The sequence below is a fragment of the Panicum virgatum genome, chromosome 8K (assembly GCF_016808335.1).
Source record: "Panicum virgatum strain AP13 chromosome 8K, P.virgatum_v5, whole genome shotgun sequence".
Taxonomy (NCBI): Eukaryota; Viridiplantae; Streptophyta; class Magnoliopsida; order Poales; family Poaceae; genus Panicum; species Panicum virgatum.
This window is the reverse complement of record NC_053143.1, coordinates 4,897,250-4,913,235: the sequence shown is the minus strand read 5'-3', so window position 1 is coordinate 4,913,235 and position 15,986 is coordinate 4,897,250. Positions and strand designations below refer to the sequence as shown.

General features: G+C 51.1%; 2 protein-coding genes and 1 long non-coding RNA gene across 3 annotated transcripts; 1 reads left to right on the top strand and 2 right to left on the bottom strand.

Annotated features, from left to right (window-relative positions):
* The first annotated feature begins 7,148 nt into the window (after positions 1–7,148).
* LOC120643657 (autophagy-related protein 13b-like) lies at positions 7,149–14,185 on the top strand. Its single transcript, XM_039920088.1, has 4 exons — positions 7,149–7,349; positions 7,513–8,891; positions 9,032–9,183; positions 13,490–14,185. The coding sequence occupies exons 2-4, from the start codon at positions 7,632–7,634 to the stop codon at positions 13,866–13,868; spliced, it is 1,791 nt and encodes a 596-aa protein (XP_039776022.1). The 5' UTR covers positions 7,149–7,349; positions 7,513–7,631; the 3' UTR covers positions 13,869–14,185.
* LOC120643658 lies at positions 9,695–11,621 on the bottom strand. The gene is made up of 2 exons (XR_005663097.1): positions 11,397–11,621; positions 9,695–10,820 (listed from the first exon to the last, which is right to left on the bottom strand). It is a non-coding gene; the product is annotated as an uncharacterized LOC120643658 (long non-coding RNA).
* Positions 14,186–14,622: 437 nt separating the features above from the next.
* Positions 14,623–15,593, bottom strand: LOC120646104 (vacuolar iron transporter homolog 4-like). The gene has a single exon (XM_039922816.1). The coding sequence runs from the start codon at positions 15,317–15,319 to the stop codon at positions 14,636–14,638; it is 684 nt and encodes a 227-aa protein (XP_039778750.1). The 5' UTR covers positions 15,320–15,593; the 3' UTR covers positions 14,623–14,635.
* Between the last annotated feature and the right edge of the window lie 393 nt (positions 15,594–15,986).

Below are 15,986 nucleotides of genomic sequence, written 5' to 3'. Positions count from 1 at the left end.
TCCAGTTAATCATTTTTTCTTAAATGATGAAATGAAAAATAATAACAATAATCACCATATATTTACCATGATTTCTATGAATTTTTGGAAGGTCACCAAGAATTAAGAACATATCCACATGTGGCACTGACATCATCTTTAGCAACGCTTTAGTGCTTTTAGTGAACCAAGAGGACCCCAACTTTCTACAAACGATGATCTGTAACTGCAGTTGTTGATTCTCGCCGTGATCTAGAGAAATGTTGATAAACGCCAAAAGGAGAATATTATTATCTCACCCCAATTTCCCTTACACAACTTTTGTTGATTCATAACAATGTATAAGCTTCATAATTGTTCGAGAACCTGTAAAAACATTTTGTTCATATTTATATTTATAAAAAGATAAATTTTACAATAATTATAAAAAAAATAGGTAGGGGACTCCCCTGCCAATTCACTCAAAAAAAAGTTTGTCAAAATTTGAGTATTATGAAAAAAAACAGAGACTATGAAGTATTAACTAAAATTATACTAAAGAATACAAATATTTTCATTTTCCTTCCAATTTTGCATAAAATATATTCTTGTAATTTTAAATCTTGTTTACCACACATGTAGTTGAAATCTGCGTAAAACACATAAGTATATTTAAAGACCTATTATAACCTAAGGTGATAATTACATTTTTATGTAAAATAAAAAAATATAAACTGTTAAATTGACATGTCATCTGGCAATATGCTCATTAGCAGCGTGACACCTATCGTGATTTATTAATATTGAAATATGCTAACTTATTATTTCATATAGGTGATGGTATGTGTAAGCGTGCATCGCTTTATTACAAAAGGAATACTTCCTCCATTTTAAATTAGTTGTCACTCTGAAAGTTAAATTTATCTAATTTTGATCAAACTTATTTGTAAATAAACATTAACAATTAGTTCAGTAAATCCACCATGAAATATATTGATGTATTCATTTGGTATTTGTCGTGGTGCTGCAAACCACGGCCGGGTGGTGGAAGGCACCCGCCCTAGCCCAGAGGGTGTGTACTCGGGGGTTAGCTAGTCCCAGATGGATCTCACTCAAGAACACGATGAACACAGCAAGATTTAGAGTGGTTCGGGCCGCCGAAGCGTAATACCCTACGTCCACTGTGTGTTGTATTGCCTTCCCACGAGAGTGAGAGAGGTTTCGAGAGCTTGTGTGTCCGGAGAGCTTGTAGTGCGCAGCGAGCGCCCCCCTTTTATATCTCAAGGGAGGCGCGTACATGGCTGTTGGGTCCCCGACAAGTGGGCCCAACGGTATAGTATAAAATAACGTACTGTTCATACATCATGGCGTCGCAGGCAACGGGGATCTCCCTCCTGGAATCCCTTGCCTGCTCCTGGAGTCCCTCATTCATCATGTCCAGGCGCTGTCTTGTCGGGACGATGCCAGACGTAGCTAGTGACGTCGCCTGCCACGTAGCTGAACGGGCTGTGTAGCTTGCGGCGTAGGCGGCATGATGGAAAAGTGCCGTGCCGCCATATCCATTTAATGCTGCAGACGGGCTCTGCGCGGGTGCGGCACAGGCGGCTGTACTGTGTACCTTGGTAATACGCGGTGCACAGTGAGGCCTGACAAAGGCTGTCCCGTGCCGCGGCGATAGAGCACGCCTCAACCATCCGCATTAAATGCAGTGGGTGGGCGAGTCTCCTTGCGGAGGACTCGCGCTCGAGCCCGCGCCCGTGCCTCCGGGACACGTGGCGGCTCCGGACCCCCACGCGGTAAGGGGGTCCGGATGGGCGCAGGAGGTCCCGAACCCCTATGGGGGGGTTCGAGGCCTCGGCTGTCAGCTCGGAGCTTCCCTTCCTTAGAGACACGTGGCGTCTCCGGACCCATCCCCAGGCGGGGAACGGGTCCGGGGCCGTTAGCCTGGTGAGGAAAGAGCCTGACCGGTGGGGTCTGGCTACTCCGTCCTTACGCGTAGTTACGGATAACTACGCGGGTCCTGCCTTGCTGCAGTAAAAGTGGGTATCCCTGCTACAGGGTACCGACAGTAGCCCCCGGGCCCACCTTGGGGGAGGTACGAACCCGCAGGTGGGGCCACTACTGCGATTTGGCTCTGCATAGCTTGAAACTTCTTGCTGCAGAGGTCTTGACCGGCTTTGACCATCCATCGGGTTGTTTGCTGCCTCATCACATCGCAATGGCTTATTGACTCATGGCCCCCACGCACAGTGGTTCACCTAGTCACGCGCGCGACGCTCGGCATTGTTGCCGCCGGAGTAAACGGATCATTTACCACCGGCGCAGTTCCCGAAAAGCTCGGCCACGCCAGCGCTTAACACGCTCACGTCAGCTCAGCTTCCGCCTCGCTCCCCGCGCGCGCGGGCGACGGTTCAGATCCCGTCTTTTCGCACCCTTGTTGGTTACCCGCTCACCCCGACAGGTGGGCCTGGGCCCCAATGTCATGGACTGGGCGGTTAACACCAGGCGCGGGCGTCGCTTGGGTTCCGGCGACGGTTCCGGGGTGCGCCGGTTGAGTCAGGCTTTATAATGGGGCGTACTGCATTCCGCGGTTACTTTCCCGCATTCGTCTTCTTCCTCCTAGCCTTTGCGCCCCTTTGCCTTCGAGCTTCCCTTGCCCTTCTCTCCCCTACGCAGGCTGCTCCTCATTCCACCAAGAGATGGCATCCCTTGTTCATCTCCGCCGCTACCAGACCGAGGGAGAGTTGAACACAGTGCGCCGCCTGCTTGGGTGGAGTGCTCAGGAGACCGGCTGGGGGGTGCGAGCAGGCTCGGTTCCCCTTGGCAACCTCCGCGCCGGGGAGTTTGTGCTATTCACCTCGCACATCTCCACCGGCGTGGGACTGCCGATTTCTTCGTTCCTGCTGCTGCTGCTGGAAGACTTCGGCCTCCAACTTCAGCATCTGACGCCCCACTCCCTCCTCCTGACGTCCATCTTCGTGCACTTATGCGAGATGTTCGTGGGAGTGTGGCCCTGCGTCATCCTCTTCCGCTACTTCTTCATTCTGGTGAGGTCCGGAAGGAGCAAGGACGAGGTGGGGGGGTACTACTTCCAGATGAGGAGTGACCTGGCGACTCCTTACATTCCCGCCCTTGCTGGCGGAAAGTGGGAGGAGTGGCGCAGGGATTGAGTGATCGCCACCACCGAAGCCAACGAGCGCCTCGCCCTGCCGACCGAGGGACCCGCCTCCGACAAGGCATCCTAGAGGGCCAAGCCGTCGCTGCAGCCGGAGTTCGACTCCGTGCTGGACAAGATCAGGTCGCTGGCGGAGAGCGGCCTCACCTCGTGGCACGTGCTCGGAGACTTCGTGAAGCGCCGGATCGCCCCCCTGAAGCAGCGGCCGCGTCCTGCGTGGAACTTCACCGGCCTCAACGACTGCAGCAGGACCCAACGCGGAGAGGGGAGCGACCTGACCCAGGAGGCCTTGGAGGTTCTGGTGCGGAACGTGACGGGGGACGCCTTCATCCCAGAGAACCTGATCCTCCCGCAGAGCATAGTCCCCCTCTGCGAGGACCCCGCGAGGGTGGCGGTGCTGGCTACCCTGCCAACTCTGGACGATGGGGGACTGGCCCCACGCCAGACCGGAGGCGACCCGAACCGTGGGCTCTGGATCCCTGGCGCGTCCGGGGATCAAGCTACGCTGAGCGCTGCGGGGTCCGGCGCCACCATGAAGGGGAAGCAGGCCGCGGCCAGCAGCGTGGCCGCAGCCGGTTCCAGTCGGGCACAGAGCAGCTCCGGTGCATCGTCGGGAGACGCAGGCCGGCGCAGGCTACTCAGGGGCGACGGGACCCTGGTCTCGGAGCCCGCCGTGAAGCGCCAGAGGTCTTCTGAGGGCGCGGGCCAGGGTAGCTCCTGGGCTGCCGGCCCCCACGCATCCTCTGGGGCGGCTGCACCACCACCATCGCCGCCGAGGAATTCCTCCCGCCGGCAGCAACACCAGCAGCAGCCGCAAGAGCAGCGGCAACAGGCGCGAGGGCGGCAACAGCAGCAACAGGTGCAACCCCGGGTCGCGCCCGTGCTGCAGCCACGGGGACTGCAGCAGCAGGAACAAGCCCGGGTTGCGCCTGCATCGCAGCTGCAGGGGCAGCAACAGCAACAGCAGCAGCCGCAGGAGAAGAGGCCGGGGCTCCGAGGATGCTGGGTACCCGGTACCTCTGGGTTAGTGTTATCCTGCTTCCTTCCCTTACGCCGGTGCTCTGCTTTTTCCTGAAGGCTTCTCCGCTTTGTTACCAGGGCTCCTCGCCCCAGCGGTTCTTCTATCATCGCCGGCTCGTCGGCTGGTGCCCAGGCGGCTGCGACCTCGGCGTTGACAGCAACGGCGACAGCGGGTGCGGGACCCTCAGGTACAGCGACCTATGCCAGCCCGGTGGTGCGCGACGTGATGCTGACAGGAGCGTTATTTCCAGATTTAGCAGCACACAACGCTGCGGCGGTGGAGGCACCTGCGGCAGAGGCAGCAGACACAGCGGTGGTGGGAGCGCCGGTGCTGGGTGCAGCCGCGCCCGACGCAGCGACGGCGGAGGCGCCGGTGTTGGGTGCTGCCGTACCCGACGCAGCGATGGCTGAGGCGTAGGTGCTGGGGGCATCCGCACCCGACGCCGCGGCGGCTGAGATGCCGGCGCTGGGCGCAGCCGCACCCGACGCGGCGGCGGCGGAGGCGGCGCCGGTGCTGGGCGCAGCCGCATCCGACGCGGCGGCGGCGGAGGCGGCGCCCGTGCTGGGCGCAGCCGCATCTGACGCATCGGCGGCGGAGGCGCCGGTGCTGGGCACAGCCGCATCTGACGCGGCGGCAGCGGAGGCGGCGGAGACAAGTGCTGCAGCAGAAGCCCCCACCTCCAGCTCCGGTCCTGTTGCAGAGGAGGAGTTGGAGGTGGTCTTTGGCAGGCGGCTCCTGCAACTCCAACTCGCAGAGGAGGATGTGACTCCCCTCCCCCAGGTGATGTTTCAGGTCCGGCGGTCGATCGAAGAGGCAACCTCCTCCTCCGAGACGGCCTTCCGGCGGGAGTGGTCTGCCCTGGAGAGCGAGCTTCAGCGCCTCTCCGACTGGCACACCCGCTTGGAAGCGCATACGAAGGCTGAAGCCTCCCGCGCTGCAGAAACTCGGTCAAAGCTCAAGGCGGACCAAGAGGCCTACCGAGCCAACCTTAAGAAGGTGTTTGACCGGGAGTTCGCAGTGTCGAACCGAGAGAAATCCCTGGCGCAGCGGGAGCAGGATTTCACCCTGGAGGTTGTTGGCTTCGCGGCTCAGCGGTCCGACCTCGAGGCTCGTCTCGCGGCTCAGCAGTCCGAGCTGGAGACTCGCAGCCAGGACCTCGAGGTCCGGAGGCAGGAGCTCGACGTCTTCTCTGCGACTCTGCAGGGATGGCGCGAGCAACTGCAGGAGAGAGCCAGCCAGCTGACTGCCGACGAGGCGGTTTTGGAGGAGGGCCAGAAATCCCTCGCCAAGCGGGAGGCCCACGCCACCGGCATAAATAAGGAACTTGGGCGCCAGCGAGACTCGCTCAAGAAGTTGAAGGAGCGGGCGGAGCAGAGGGAGGCCGAGCTCGAGGAGAGGTCCCGCGAGCTCGAGGAAAGGTCCCGCGAGGTGGAGGTGGCCAAGGCGGCTCTGGACACCCGGGTGCAAGAGGCGGTCCGGAAGCACCAGAAGGACTAGCGCGGGGGAGCCCAGCGGATCGCTGATTGGGCGGCCGAAGCGAGCCTCGCATTGGTGCCATTTGGGATGAGCCCAATCCAGGTGGCGGAGCCGCCAGCTTCGATAGCTGACGCCCTCCCAGTGCTGAGTTCTGCTTCGGACAGGCTCCATCGTCTGGAGCCAGTCCTCGCTGGTCAGCTTGAAGCCGAGGGTCGCGAGCTGATCCGGATGGTGGCAGAGCACATCCTGACCTGCCTCCGGAGCCATGACTCGTCCATGTCGCTGGCGCCCGTGGTCAATGGCCCTGTAGCAGAGACGGAGGCCGCCGCTCGGGATAGCGTGCGAGAGGTCGTCGACTTCGTTGCTCCCTACTTCAAACGGGAAGCTGCGGACCCTTGAGCTGGGCATTGTATCTTTTTCTTTTTGCACTATGTAACAAACACTGTATTAGTTGAAATTTTTGAAATAGAAGAAACTTCAACTTAGCTGTTTGTCAGTTGTTGATTTGCGGTATGCAGCACCCCGGCGCCCTTGGCCCCCTGGCGGATAGGTTCAGTTGCTTGGACCTGTCTGCCACCTGAGCCGTAGAAGATATTCCGGACCTCCTTGGGCATAGGGATGCATAGTTTGTAAGACGAGCAAGCGCCTTGTTCCCTGTGTAGCATACAGAACTACAGGGAGAAAAATCAAGTTCACTTATACAGTAGCAATGATACTGCAACTTAGCTGTTTGACGCATGCAGAATCCGTTCATGATGTGTGGGACAAAGCGGATGCTCCGGGCCCCCCGGGAGATAGACTCAGTTGTTTTGAGTCTGTCTATCATTGAGACCGGACCTTGATCTGCATGAAGGCTTTGAAGCGGATGCTAGGACCCCCTGGTAGGTAGGCTCAATGGTTTGAGGCTGGCTACCACCAGTCCGGACTTAACCTGTGTACCACTTCAAATTTACAGCTTAGTAGCAGACCCGCGGGACTTATCCCTGACTAGCGCCAGGCTGGTACTAGGTCTGGGGCTCTAGATGCGCAGGTCCAGGTTGCTCAGTGCTTGTTACAGAGTGGTGGAGTGTGTAGGCTTAGGGTACGGGACCAGGCTAAGGCGCTACACAGGGTTCCGGACCATTCCAGGAAACAGCACGATCTTTCCGGACCTGGCTACTCCGTCCTTACGCGTAGTTACGGATAATTACGCGGGTCCTGCCTTGCTGCAGTAAAAGTGGGTATCCCTTCTACAGGGTACCGACAGTATTGAAGAAATTAACATATTTTCTATGCTTGGCCACAGTTAGAGATATTATGACGAAGCTGAAGTAACAAGTAGTAATATTTAATGGACATGTCATCAAGTCAAGAAATTAATGTAAACTACTCTCAAGATATGCTGACTCCCTCTTTCATGAAGATTCCTATGATGATATGAGTAAACTTTCAAGCACAAAGCTCTAAATTATGTGTGTTTCATACGAGATTACTAACCTTTATTTACCAGCAGTAAAAAAGAGAACAGAAATCAGCCGACAGGCAAGACGCCATCCAGGGGGGGGGGGGGGGGGGGGGGGTGGCGTCTCGCTTCCTGTAGCGCTCACCCCATCTCGTCTCCTCCCCCCCGTTCCCCCAAACCCACTCGGCCTCCCTCCCCTGGCGGCGGCGACTGGGCGAGCGGCGCCGCCCTTTGCCAGGTCTCCTTCGGGCCCATCGCCGGCGGCAAGTTCCGACTAGGTACGCCCACCCCCTTCCCCTCTCTTCTCCCTCCCGTTGCGCGAGAGCGAGCGCTCCAAACCCTAACTAATGCAAGCTACTTGTGTTCGGATCCGACCCAATTTCAAGTTTTTAGATGTATTACGCCAACTGACTTCGATTCCACCCGTCCCCCCATTGGCAGCTCGATCGGTTCCTTCGATCTGGCCATGGTGCCGGCGCAGTTTGTTTCACAGGATTCTGTGGGGTTCAACTGAACCCGCGAGTGAAGCCTGCCGCCGCGGTACGCAACCACGGGGGACCATGGCTGCGGCTGCGGGCGCGTCGGAGCCGCCAATGGTGGAGCAAGTGATCACCGAGTTCTTCGCCAAGAGCCTCCACATCATCCTGGAGTCGAGGTCGCCCTACGAGTCGTCGCGCAACTTCACGCGCCCTTCCCCGCCGTCGTCGCCGCTGTCCGGCAGCCAGCCGCGCGACCGGTGGTTCAACCTCGCCCTCCGGGACTGCCCTGCTGCGCTCGAGAACTTTGACCTGTGGCGGCAGAGCAACATCGAGCCTCTGGTCATTGACATTGTCCTCCTGCAGCGCGACAATACCAGAACCGCCAGTGCTGGGCCCGGCAGGATCATCGAAAGGTGGGTGATAAAGTATGAAACTAGCAGGTCTGTCAGCAGCAGTGGTAATGGTAGCAAGAACGGTGGCAAGAAGTCTAGGAGCAGCTCTGCTCAGGATCATAGCCTGTACAGGAGGGCATACAGTGGCTCAACAGTGTTGTTCCGGTCGCTATATCTGGTTGTCAGGCTCTTGCCAGCATACCATCTCTTCCAGGAGCTCAGTTCATCCGGAAGAATCCGTCCACTCAGCCTCTCACACAAGATTTTGTCGTTTGTTGAGCCATTCACCCGCGCAGAGGATGCAGAGATGAAACACTATGCATTTGCTCCAATTGAAACTCTGTCTGGTCGCTTGAGCTTGTCAGTTTCATATGTGCCAGTGCTGGAGGTAGCAGCAGCACCAGAGCCAACCACACCGATGGCAACAGAGATTATCACGGATTACGTTGGAAGCCCCACAACAGATTTTCTGAGGAAGTTTAATTCCCTACCTTCAGATGGCATTGTACCTGCATCTTTTACCATGAGCAGGCGGCACAGTTGGAGCACGGAACATGGAACTGGACCATCTGCATCACCATCACGTATGCCCACTGATAATTCTCCAACAGCATATTCACATCAACTTAACACATCATCATCTGCGAAGAAGAGAGATGCAGTAAATGAAGAGTGCTATCCATCGCCACCTCTGTCGCCATCACCATCCCATTCACCTTCTAGCTACCCGAGAAATCCCTTCTTCCGATATGAGAGTGCTCCAATGAGTATTACCACAGTGAGGGCTGGTGGAGGTGGTAGCAGGCTGCCTCCTTCTCCACATAGGAAGGATAAGCAACAGTGCCCATTTCGAAATGAAAATCTAACACGTTCTCCCAATGATAGATCAATAATAATGAAGGATTTGGTCAGGCTGGGTGAGGTTCAGAATGAGAAGTCTTTGCAAAAGGTGATTGCATTTTTGTTGTTGATCTTCTCAACCAAAATGTGAAACTCGAAGAGCACCATCATCATGTTATGATGTTCTTCTCCTTGATGATTGGATCTGATATCTGACTTATGAATTTCTTGTCCTGCTTATTGCTTTAGGTTTTATCTTTTGGCAAAGATGATTTGGTATATTTTCGTGGACTAAAGTTGACTCGGACCTCCAGTAAACTTTTCATCATGGATGAACTGGATGAACGAGAGTTGGTTTTTGCTTGGGAAGATAAAGACACCATCATCGATCAACTTAGCAGGTTCTCTTTCTGGCTCTAATAATGAAAATATTTATTGATTGTAACCTTTTGAGATGATGCCTTGGTTGAATCTACTCACCTACCCATTTTTCCTTCTTAATATAATGATGCACAGCTCTCCTGCGTTTTCCGAAAAAATCCCATTTTGCCACAATTTCATTTCCTTTTTCTGCTGTTCCCTGTGGTTTATGTTTGATCCCCTTTACATTCATATCCTCATGAATGCATGTGATTTCTCTGTGTAATAGATGTTCTAAGTATCTGATAAAGATTGAACACTCCTTTTTCTTGGTTTAAAAGGTGATAGCATTATTTTTACTTAGGGAATGCCATGACAATGGTATTGCACTACAAAGTGTCCACTTATGTATATGGCTTTTTCAAAAGGTCTTTGATGCAACAATGCTCATCATATTTAAACTGCATGCTATAGGATTTTACAATTCTGTAGGGAAAACCAGATGGTTTCCACTTAGCAGGTATGGAGCAATTTTATTTTAGGTTTCATGAGAGGATAATAAATGCTGAAGGAGTGTCCATAGGGAAGAGAAGATACATTTTTTAATTACTTCAGGTAGCTCGATTGGCCTCCTGTAGCTTTTACCTAGATATAGTGTTTCAGTGTCCATTCAGGTCTAACTTGCTGTTGCTTCTGTATTTAATCGAGTTATCAATTTGTTCACTTCTATAGGTATTTTCTTAATAAAAGGGCACCATTGTTTCTTTGCAAAACTAATTTAGGTATCATGATGTGCATAGGTGCATCTACTTATGTTGCGTGAGTCAGAATAGTTCGTCATACCAGTTGACAGCATGTTAGAGGATATCACTTATTTCTGATTAGTTGATGTGTGTTTCATTTTCTGTCCGTGACTTTTTTGTTGGAGTGATATGCTTTTTAGAACCTGTTGTTCTCTCTATTATCTAGATATGTTGTTGGTTGCTTGCAATACTTCAGACTTGTCTATATCGCTATATATTTGATGATTGGGGCTTTTGCCATTTTTTCCAAATGAATGCATCCTCTGGAGGTTAAATAAAGAGTGTTATTATCCAGTTCTTCAAATGAAACAACCTACTGGAGATGTAATGGCATCACCTTTTCCCCCCTGGTTCTATTACTTTCTGTGATTCCTATGATTCCTAAGTTTCTGTTTTTGCTCAGTTATGTCTCCTCTCTGATGGGGTTTGCTATGAGTTTCATCACAAACAGTTTTTGGGCTAATACTTCATATTTTGATTAAGCATGATCTTGGAAGCATAGTAGAAGCATTGAAGATGTCATATGTTCTTTTTAATGTACTAAAAACATATTTCTAAGACCGTGGAGAGGCACGAGTGGTGTGTGAACAATATTACATGGGAGGAGCCAAACCATTTGGACATCTGGAGGGCAGGTGTAGACAAGCATTTGTTACTAGCTTGTATAGCTTCTGGGCAAAACTAAGGTACATTTGGCTGTCCTTAGCGTTCTTAAACATTAAAGTGGATATGGGTTCAGGCATCACCTGGCTCGGGTAAAACAAGCCTGGTTAAATTAAGCCTGTCCTTGACTAGGTCCAGTATGCTGCTGATCTCTGGTTCAGATCAGTTTGAATCTGGCTTTACTTTAGTTTAATTTGATATGGTCTATGTACCTATGTTACACGGATACTGGTACGGGTATCGGATACGATACGTATCGGATACGCGGATATGCACTTTCCCAAAAAACACTGATACGGCGATACGGCTAGGATAATTAATAATTATATATAAATATCACATAGATATTCAGCAAGTGAGATTTTACTCTTGAGTAACTTCCCCTATACTCAGATGTGCAATACTTGCATGTCCATATAATATTACCTCTATAACTAGCCTTCTCTAAAAGCACAACTGATTCCACAAGGGGTTTTTCAGTTGCTGCTCATCTAGTTCTATTGCAGCAAGTTCATCATTTTGTATCATCTATTCATCTCTTACTACCAAAACAACATTTGGGTGGGCTGATTACTGCTTTGGGCTATATCCCATCTGGCATCTGGCCCTCCCATCTGGCCCAAAAGTATCAGATATGCGTATCCAAGCAAATACGTATCTGTTTTTTCAGGATACGGCTAGAAACGTATCCAAGGCGTATCCGGGGCGTATCCGTATCCGAACCAGAGAAACGTATCGGATACGGATACGCCACCTCCTAGGAGTATCCGCGTAACAGAGCTATGTACCAGTTGTACCAGTAGGTTGTGTGGAACAAGGACATTTTAAGGAAGAAATTGGTAGGTGTTCACTAGAGATGTCATACATACCCTTTGTTGAACTGATAACAAACAACAACAACAACAACAACATAGTCTTTTTTCCCAAGCAAGTTGGGGTAGGATAGAGATGAAACCCGAAAGAAATAAGTTCAAGGTTCAGGCACATTAATAGCTAGTCTCCAAGCGCTCCTATCCAAAGCTATATCTTTAGCGATATTACAATCCTTAAGGTCTCTCTTAACCGACTCATCCCACGTCAGTTTAGGTCTACCTCTACCCCTCTTTACATTATCGACCCGCTCAAGAATCCCATTACGCACCGGCGCCTCAGGAGGCCTTCGTTGGACATGTCCAAACCATCTCAGCCGATGCTGGGTAAGTTTCTCCTCAATTGGTACCACCCCGACCCTATCCCGAATAATTTCGTTCCGGACTTTATCCCTCCTTGTGTGCCCGCAAAACCACCGCAACATCCGCATTTCTGCTACACTCAGTTGCTGGACATGTCGCCTTTTTGTAGGCCAACATTCAGCACCGTATAACATCGCCGGACGAATTGATGTCCTATAGAATTTGCCTTTTAGCTTCTGTGGCACCCTCTTGTCACAAAGGATGCCAGAAGCTTGCCGCCATTTCAACCACCCAGCTGAAATTCTATGCCTAACATCTTCATCAATGTCGCCATCCTTTTGTAGCACCGATCCTAAATACCGAAAAGTATCCTTCTGGACCACCACTTGTCCATCTAGACTAACGTCTCCCCCCTCATGTCTAGTTGCGCTGAAATCGCACATCATGTACTCGGTCTTGGTTCTACTAAGTCTGAACCCTTTCGACTCTAACGTGCGTCTCCACAGCTCTAACTTCCTATTAATCCCTGCCCTACTCTTGTCAACTAGCACCACATCATCAGCAAAGAGCATACACCAAGGGATCTCACCTTGTATATCCCTTGTGACCTCATCCATAACTAAAGCAAATAAATAAGGGTTCAATGCTGACCCCTGTTGAACTGATAAAATAAAAATAATTATTAGTGATGAAAACCTAGACCGTTGATGGGGGTGTTAAGGCTCTATATATTCCTATGGGTCTCTCCATATTCAGACGACTCTTTACATTCATATGGCTCTCTATAAAGACTTGGCCATCTCCACATATTAGATCTTATCTCCTCAATTCTCCAAGGTTGGGGGGGGGGGGGGGGGTCACCTAGTCTCTTGTGAGTGGGCACCTACATGTGCTATGAGGCAGTGCTATTCCTATTCTTGATGGTATGAGGCCAGGTGTGTGTTGATCGCCTTTTGGTTGATAGAGAAAGGAATATGGGAATTTCTGGATAACACAAATATCTGTTGGATAAAGGGTCTTCTATAGCTTCTGTACCCATGTGTTATTTACTAATTATTAATTACAAAATTAGGGTACACCTGTATTATTTTACAAATTAATGACTGAAGTCTAGACTCTTTGTACTCTTGTGTTATTTGCATATCTCTTAGCTATTTAGAAACTGCATGAAAATCATATTCTGTATTATTTTAAAACTGTATGCTACAGTTTTAGTTCTACTAAATCAATGTATGGGCAACGTCTTCTACTACTAAATCGAGTTTGTTCTAGCAAGATAAACATCCTCTATAGTTTGTTGCTACATCCCATTGTGGAAGATGTTTTTGTTAAGCAAGAGAGTTGTAGAAGGTACAACTTTTTCTACCTTCACACGTTAAACTAGTTCTAGTGGCATACTTTCAAAATTGAGGAGATAATTTGAGAGCCTCATTAACCTAACCCTTAACCTAATAAAAATACAGCCTAGGGAGTCTAATTAGTTATTACTATTAAGTTTGTCCTCCCTTAATAAAGATAAATATAGGGACTGTGCATGACTTACCGATTATGTTCTTCAATGAGGTCACAGTGGGGTCAGTCTCAAAACATTTCTTTTTTTTACTAATGTTTCGACCTTCTCTGGACATTATATGTTTCTAGGTCTTCTTGTATCTGTATTTGCTTCTTGATTTCATAAAGCTAATGTAGATCTTCATCTATCTTTCCAGGATGGATCTCGAGAGAGAGAACCATGAATCGAGTCAGGAAGCTGGAGGCTCGATAACCAGGTCTCCAGATGCAGCAATAGGTAGTCTCATGCGCATCCTTAAGAACGCCCCGGGACTCAGGGAAAGGTTACTGACGGCCCCTGGTGCCCCGGTTCCTCGAGAACCTTCTTCACTCCAGAGGGTCATGACTGAGGAACATGGCAGGGGTGCATCAAGCTCTGCAGTGGTGCCTTCCGCTCTGATGAGGTCAAGAACGGCAGCGGATGCGCTGGAGGAGCTGAACAGATACAAGGAGATTAGGGAATCGATACTGAATCGTGGCAAAGGGAATCCCCGCGACACCAAGCTTGAGGAGAAACCCGCAGATGGAGATCCTTAGCATACAGTATGACAGTATGATGACGAAAGCTCACTGTATATAAAGTAGTAGTAGTAGTAGTAGAAGCTATCTGACTTTCCTTAAGTAGCTGGTGGCTGCTGAGATGTTTTTGGAAACGAAGTAGCTGCTAGGGCGTGAGCAACTCTATATATGCAATATATGTATAAGCTACCACATATACATCCCCATCCATCCACCCATCCATCCAGGTGCCCTGAGATGATGACCCAGTTGCTGGGTTTGTAAAGCTTATATGTTTAACTGAAGTGCACGCATTGAAATGTGAAATGCAATGAATATTTTGAACGTTTGGTTCATCCTAAAGTTCTTTTTGATCTGGTTAAGTTTGAATATTACGTGGTTGACATGATTCCTGATGCAAGGAACTAATGCCAAAATTGGACAGGCTCATAAGCCAGATCTGACCCCTTGTGCAAATGCAGTTTGCATGAAAATACTAGAAACTTAACTGATTCAAGTTTAAAATATAGTGATTTTTTTGCAGCCAATTTTTTCTGTTTTACTGTTTTAACAGGACGATAACTCAGGATCACCAACATCACACTTTGTACAATCCATTCAGTAATTATAGATGGATTCAATGCTCTCCATTCTTCACGATTATGCACGTTTCAGTTGCTTCCTGCCTTTCAAGGCCTTTATCAATCAGTTTTTTTTTAAAAAAGGAATGTCTACCGGTTTTTTTTACAACATTTTTTTAATGTTTTTTTTTCAAAATACCATGAAACGCCAACATTTCTGGCCCATCAAACACCATGATGGATTCTGAACAGCTTCATGAGCCCATATGTGATCCCCATGGCCACCAGCCCGCCCACCACGGCTCTCAGCCCGGCCCGGCCACCGGGGGCGCGGCCCAGCACGGCCCCCAGCGAGCCGAACACCGCGAGCGAGGCGGTCGCCGTCGCCACCGCCGCCGCCACCCGCGCCCTGTAGCCGGTGACGAACCACGCCGCGAACAGCGGGACGGCCGCCCCGGCCGCGAACGCCAGCGCCGAGGCAGCCGCCGCCCGCCCGGGGCTCGGGAGCCCCGCCGCAGCCGGCCGGGCGCGCGCGCGCGCGAGCTCGGCCAGCTCGACGTCCAGCTGCGCGTGCACGGACACGTACTCGCCGATGGCCATGCTGCAGGCGCCCGCGACGAGGCCCGCCGCGCCCGCGAGGACGACGGTGCGCAGGTCGTCGTCGTCGTCGTTGCCGCCCGCCGCGCCGACACCGAGCATGAGCGCCGCCGTGGAGACCAGCCCGTCGCTCGCGCCCAGCACCGCGGCGCGCAGCCACTGGACGTCCCGCTCCCGCCGCGCCGGCGACGACGACACGGCCGTGGCAGTGACGTCGTCGTCGCCGCCGGTAGTCTCCTTGGACCCCGGCGAGGCGGTGGGCGGGCCGAGGACGATGGTGAGCTTGGTGTCGTCGTTAGCAACGGCGGCCATGCGCGCCGGGGAGAACGGACACCGTACTTGTATTGGGAGAAGCGCGGGAGCTAGCACTAGCAATGGGATGCAGTAAAACGCTGGCGACTGGCACACGCCCCAACGCCAGCAGGAGTGTGGAGAACACACGACTCGGAGGTGGAGCGCCTACTTATGTTCGAAGAGGGGGAGCTAACACGTCGGGCATGCGATCACGATGATGGCAACTTTGATGTTACAAGTGACAGCAGCAGCGTGGTCTTTCATCCGCTTTGTTCGGCCAGCTAGCTGTGGCTGGTGCTAATTTGCTGTGAAAGAAAAATATTATTGACTGGCTGATGGCTGGTGTTGAATTAATGTGAGAAAAAAACACGGTTGTTAGTTGCCAGCATAATAGAGTGGTTGCACTCTAGGTAGCTGCCACATGTAAACTAAAAATGGTGATTTAAAATCGTCCAGTACGACGATCACAATATGAGTAAAATTAACCATATCAATGAAAATTTGTACGGATGAGTTCTCATATTTCCGGACTACATTTTTAAACATAACGACAAACGAAGTTTGACACGATCGACTAGGTCCGATTTGTCCAAAGCATCAAATATTTGTCAGCGGAGGAATCAATAGCCAATTTCAATCCAGGTACCCTTTTTGTATACCATCTCAATCTCAATTTTAGGACCTG

Bases quoted from the DNA above. Each gene is read 5' to 3' on its own strand.
- LOC120643657 (XM_039920088.1), top strand. From the start codon at position 7,632: ATGGCTGCGGCTGCGGGCGCGTCGGAGCCGCCAATGGTGGAGCAAGTG. The intron at 8,892-9,031 runs GTGATTGCATTT...TTATTGCTTTAG, and splicing joins ATGAGAAGTCTTTGCAAAAG to GTTTTATCTTTTGGCAAAGA. The intron at 9,184-13,489 runs GTTCTCTTTCTG...CTATCTTTCCAG, and splicing joins ATCATCGATCAACTTAGCAG to GATGGATCTCGAGAGAGAGA.
- LOC120646104 (XM_039922816.1), bottom strand. From the start codon at position 15,319: ATGGCCGCCGTTGCTAACGACGACACCAAGCTCACCATCGTCCTCGGC.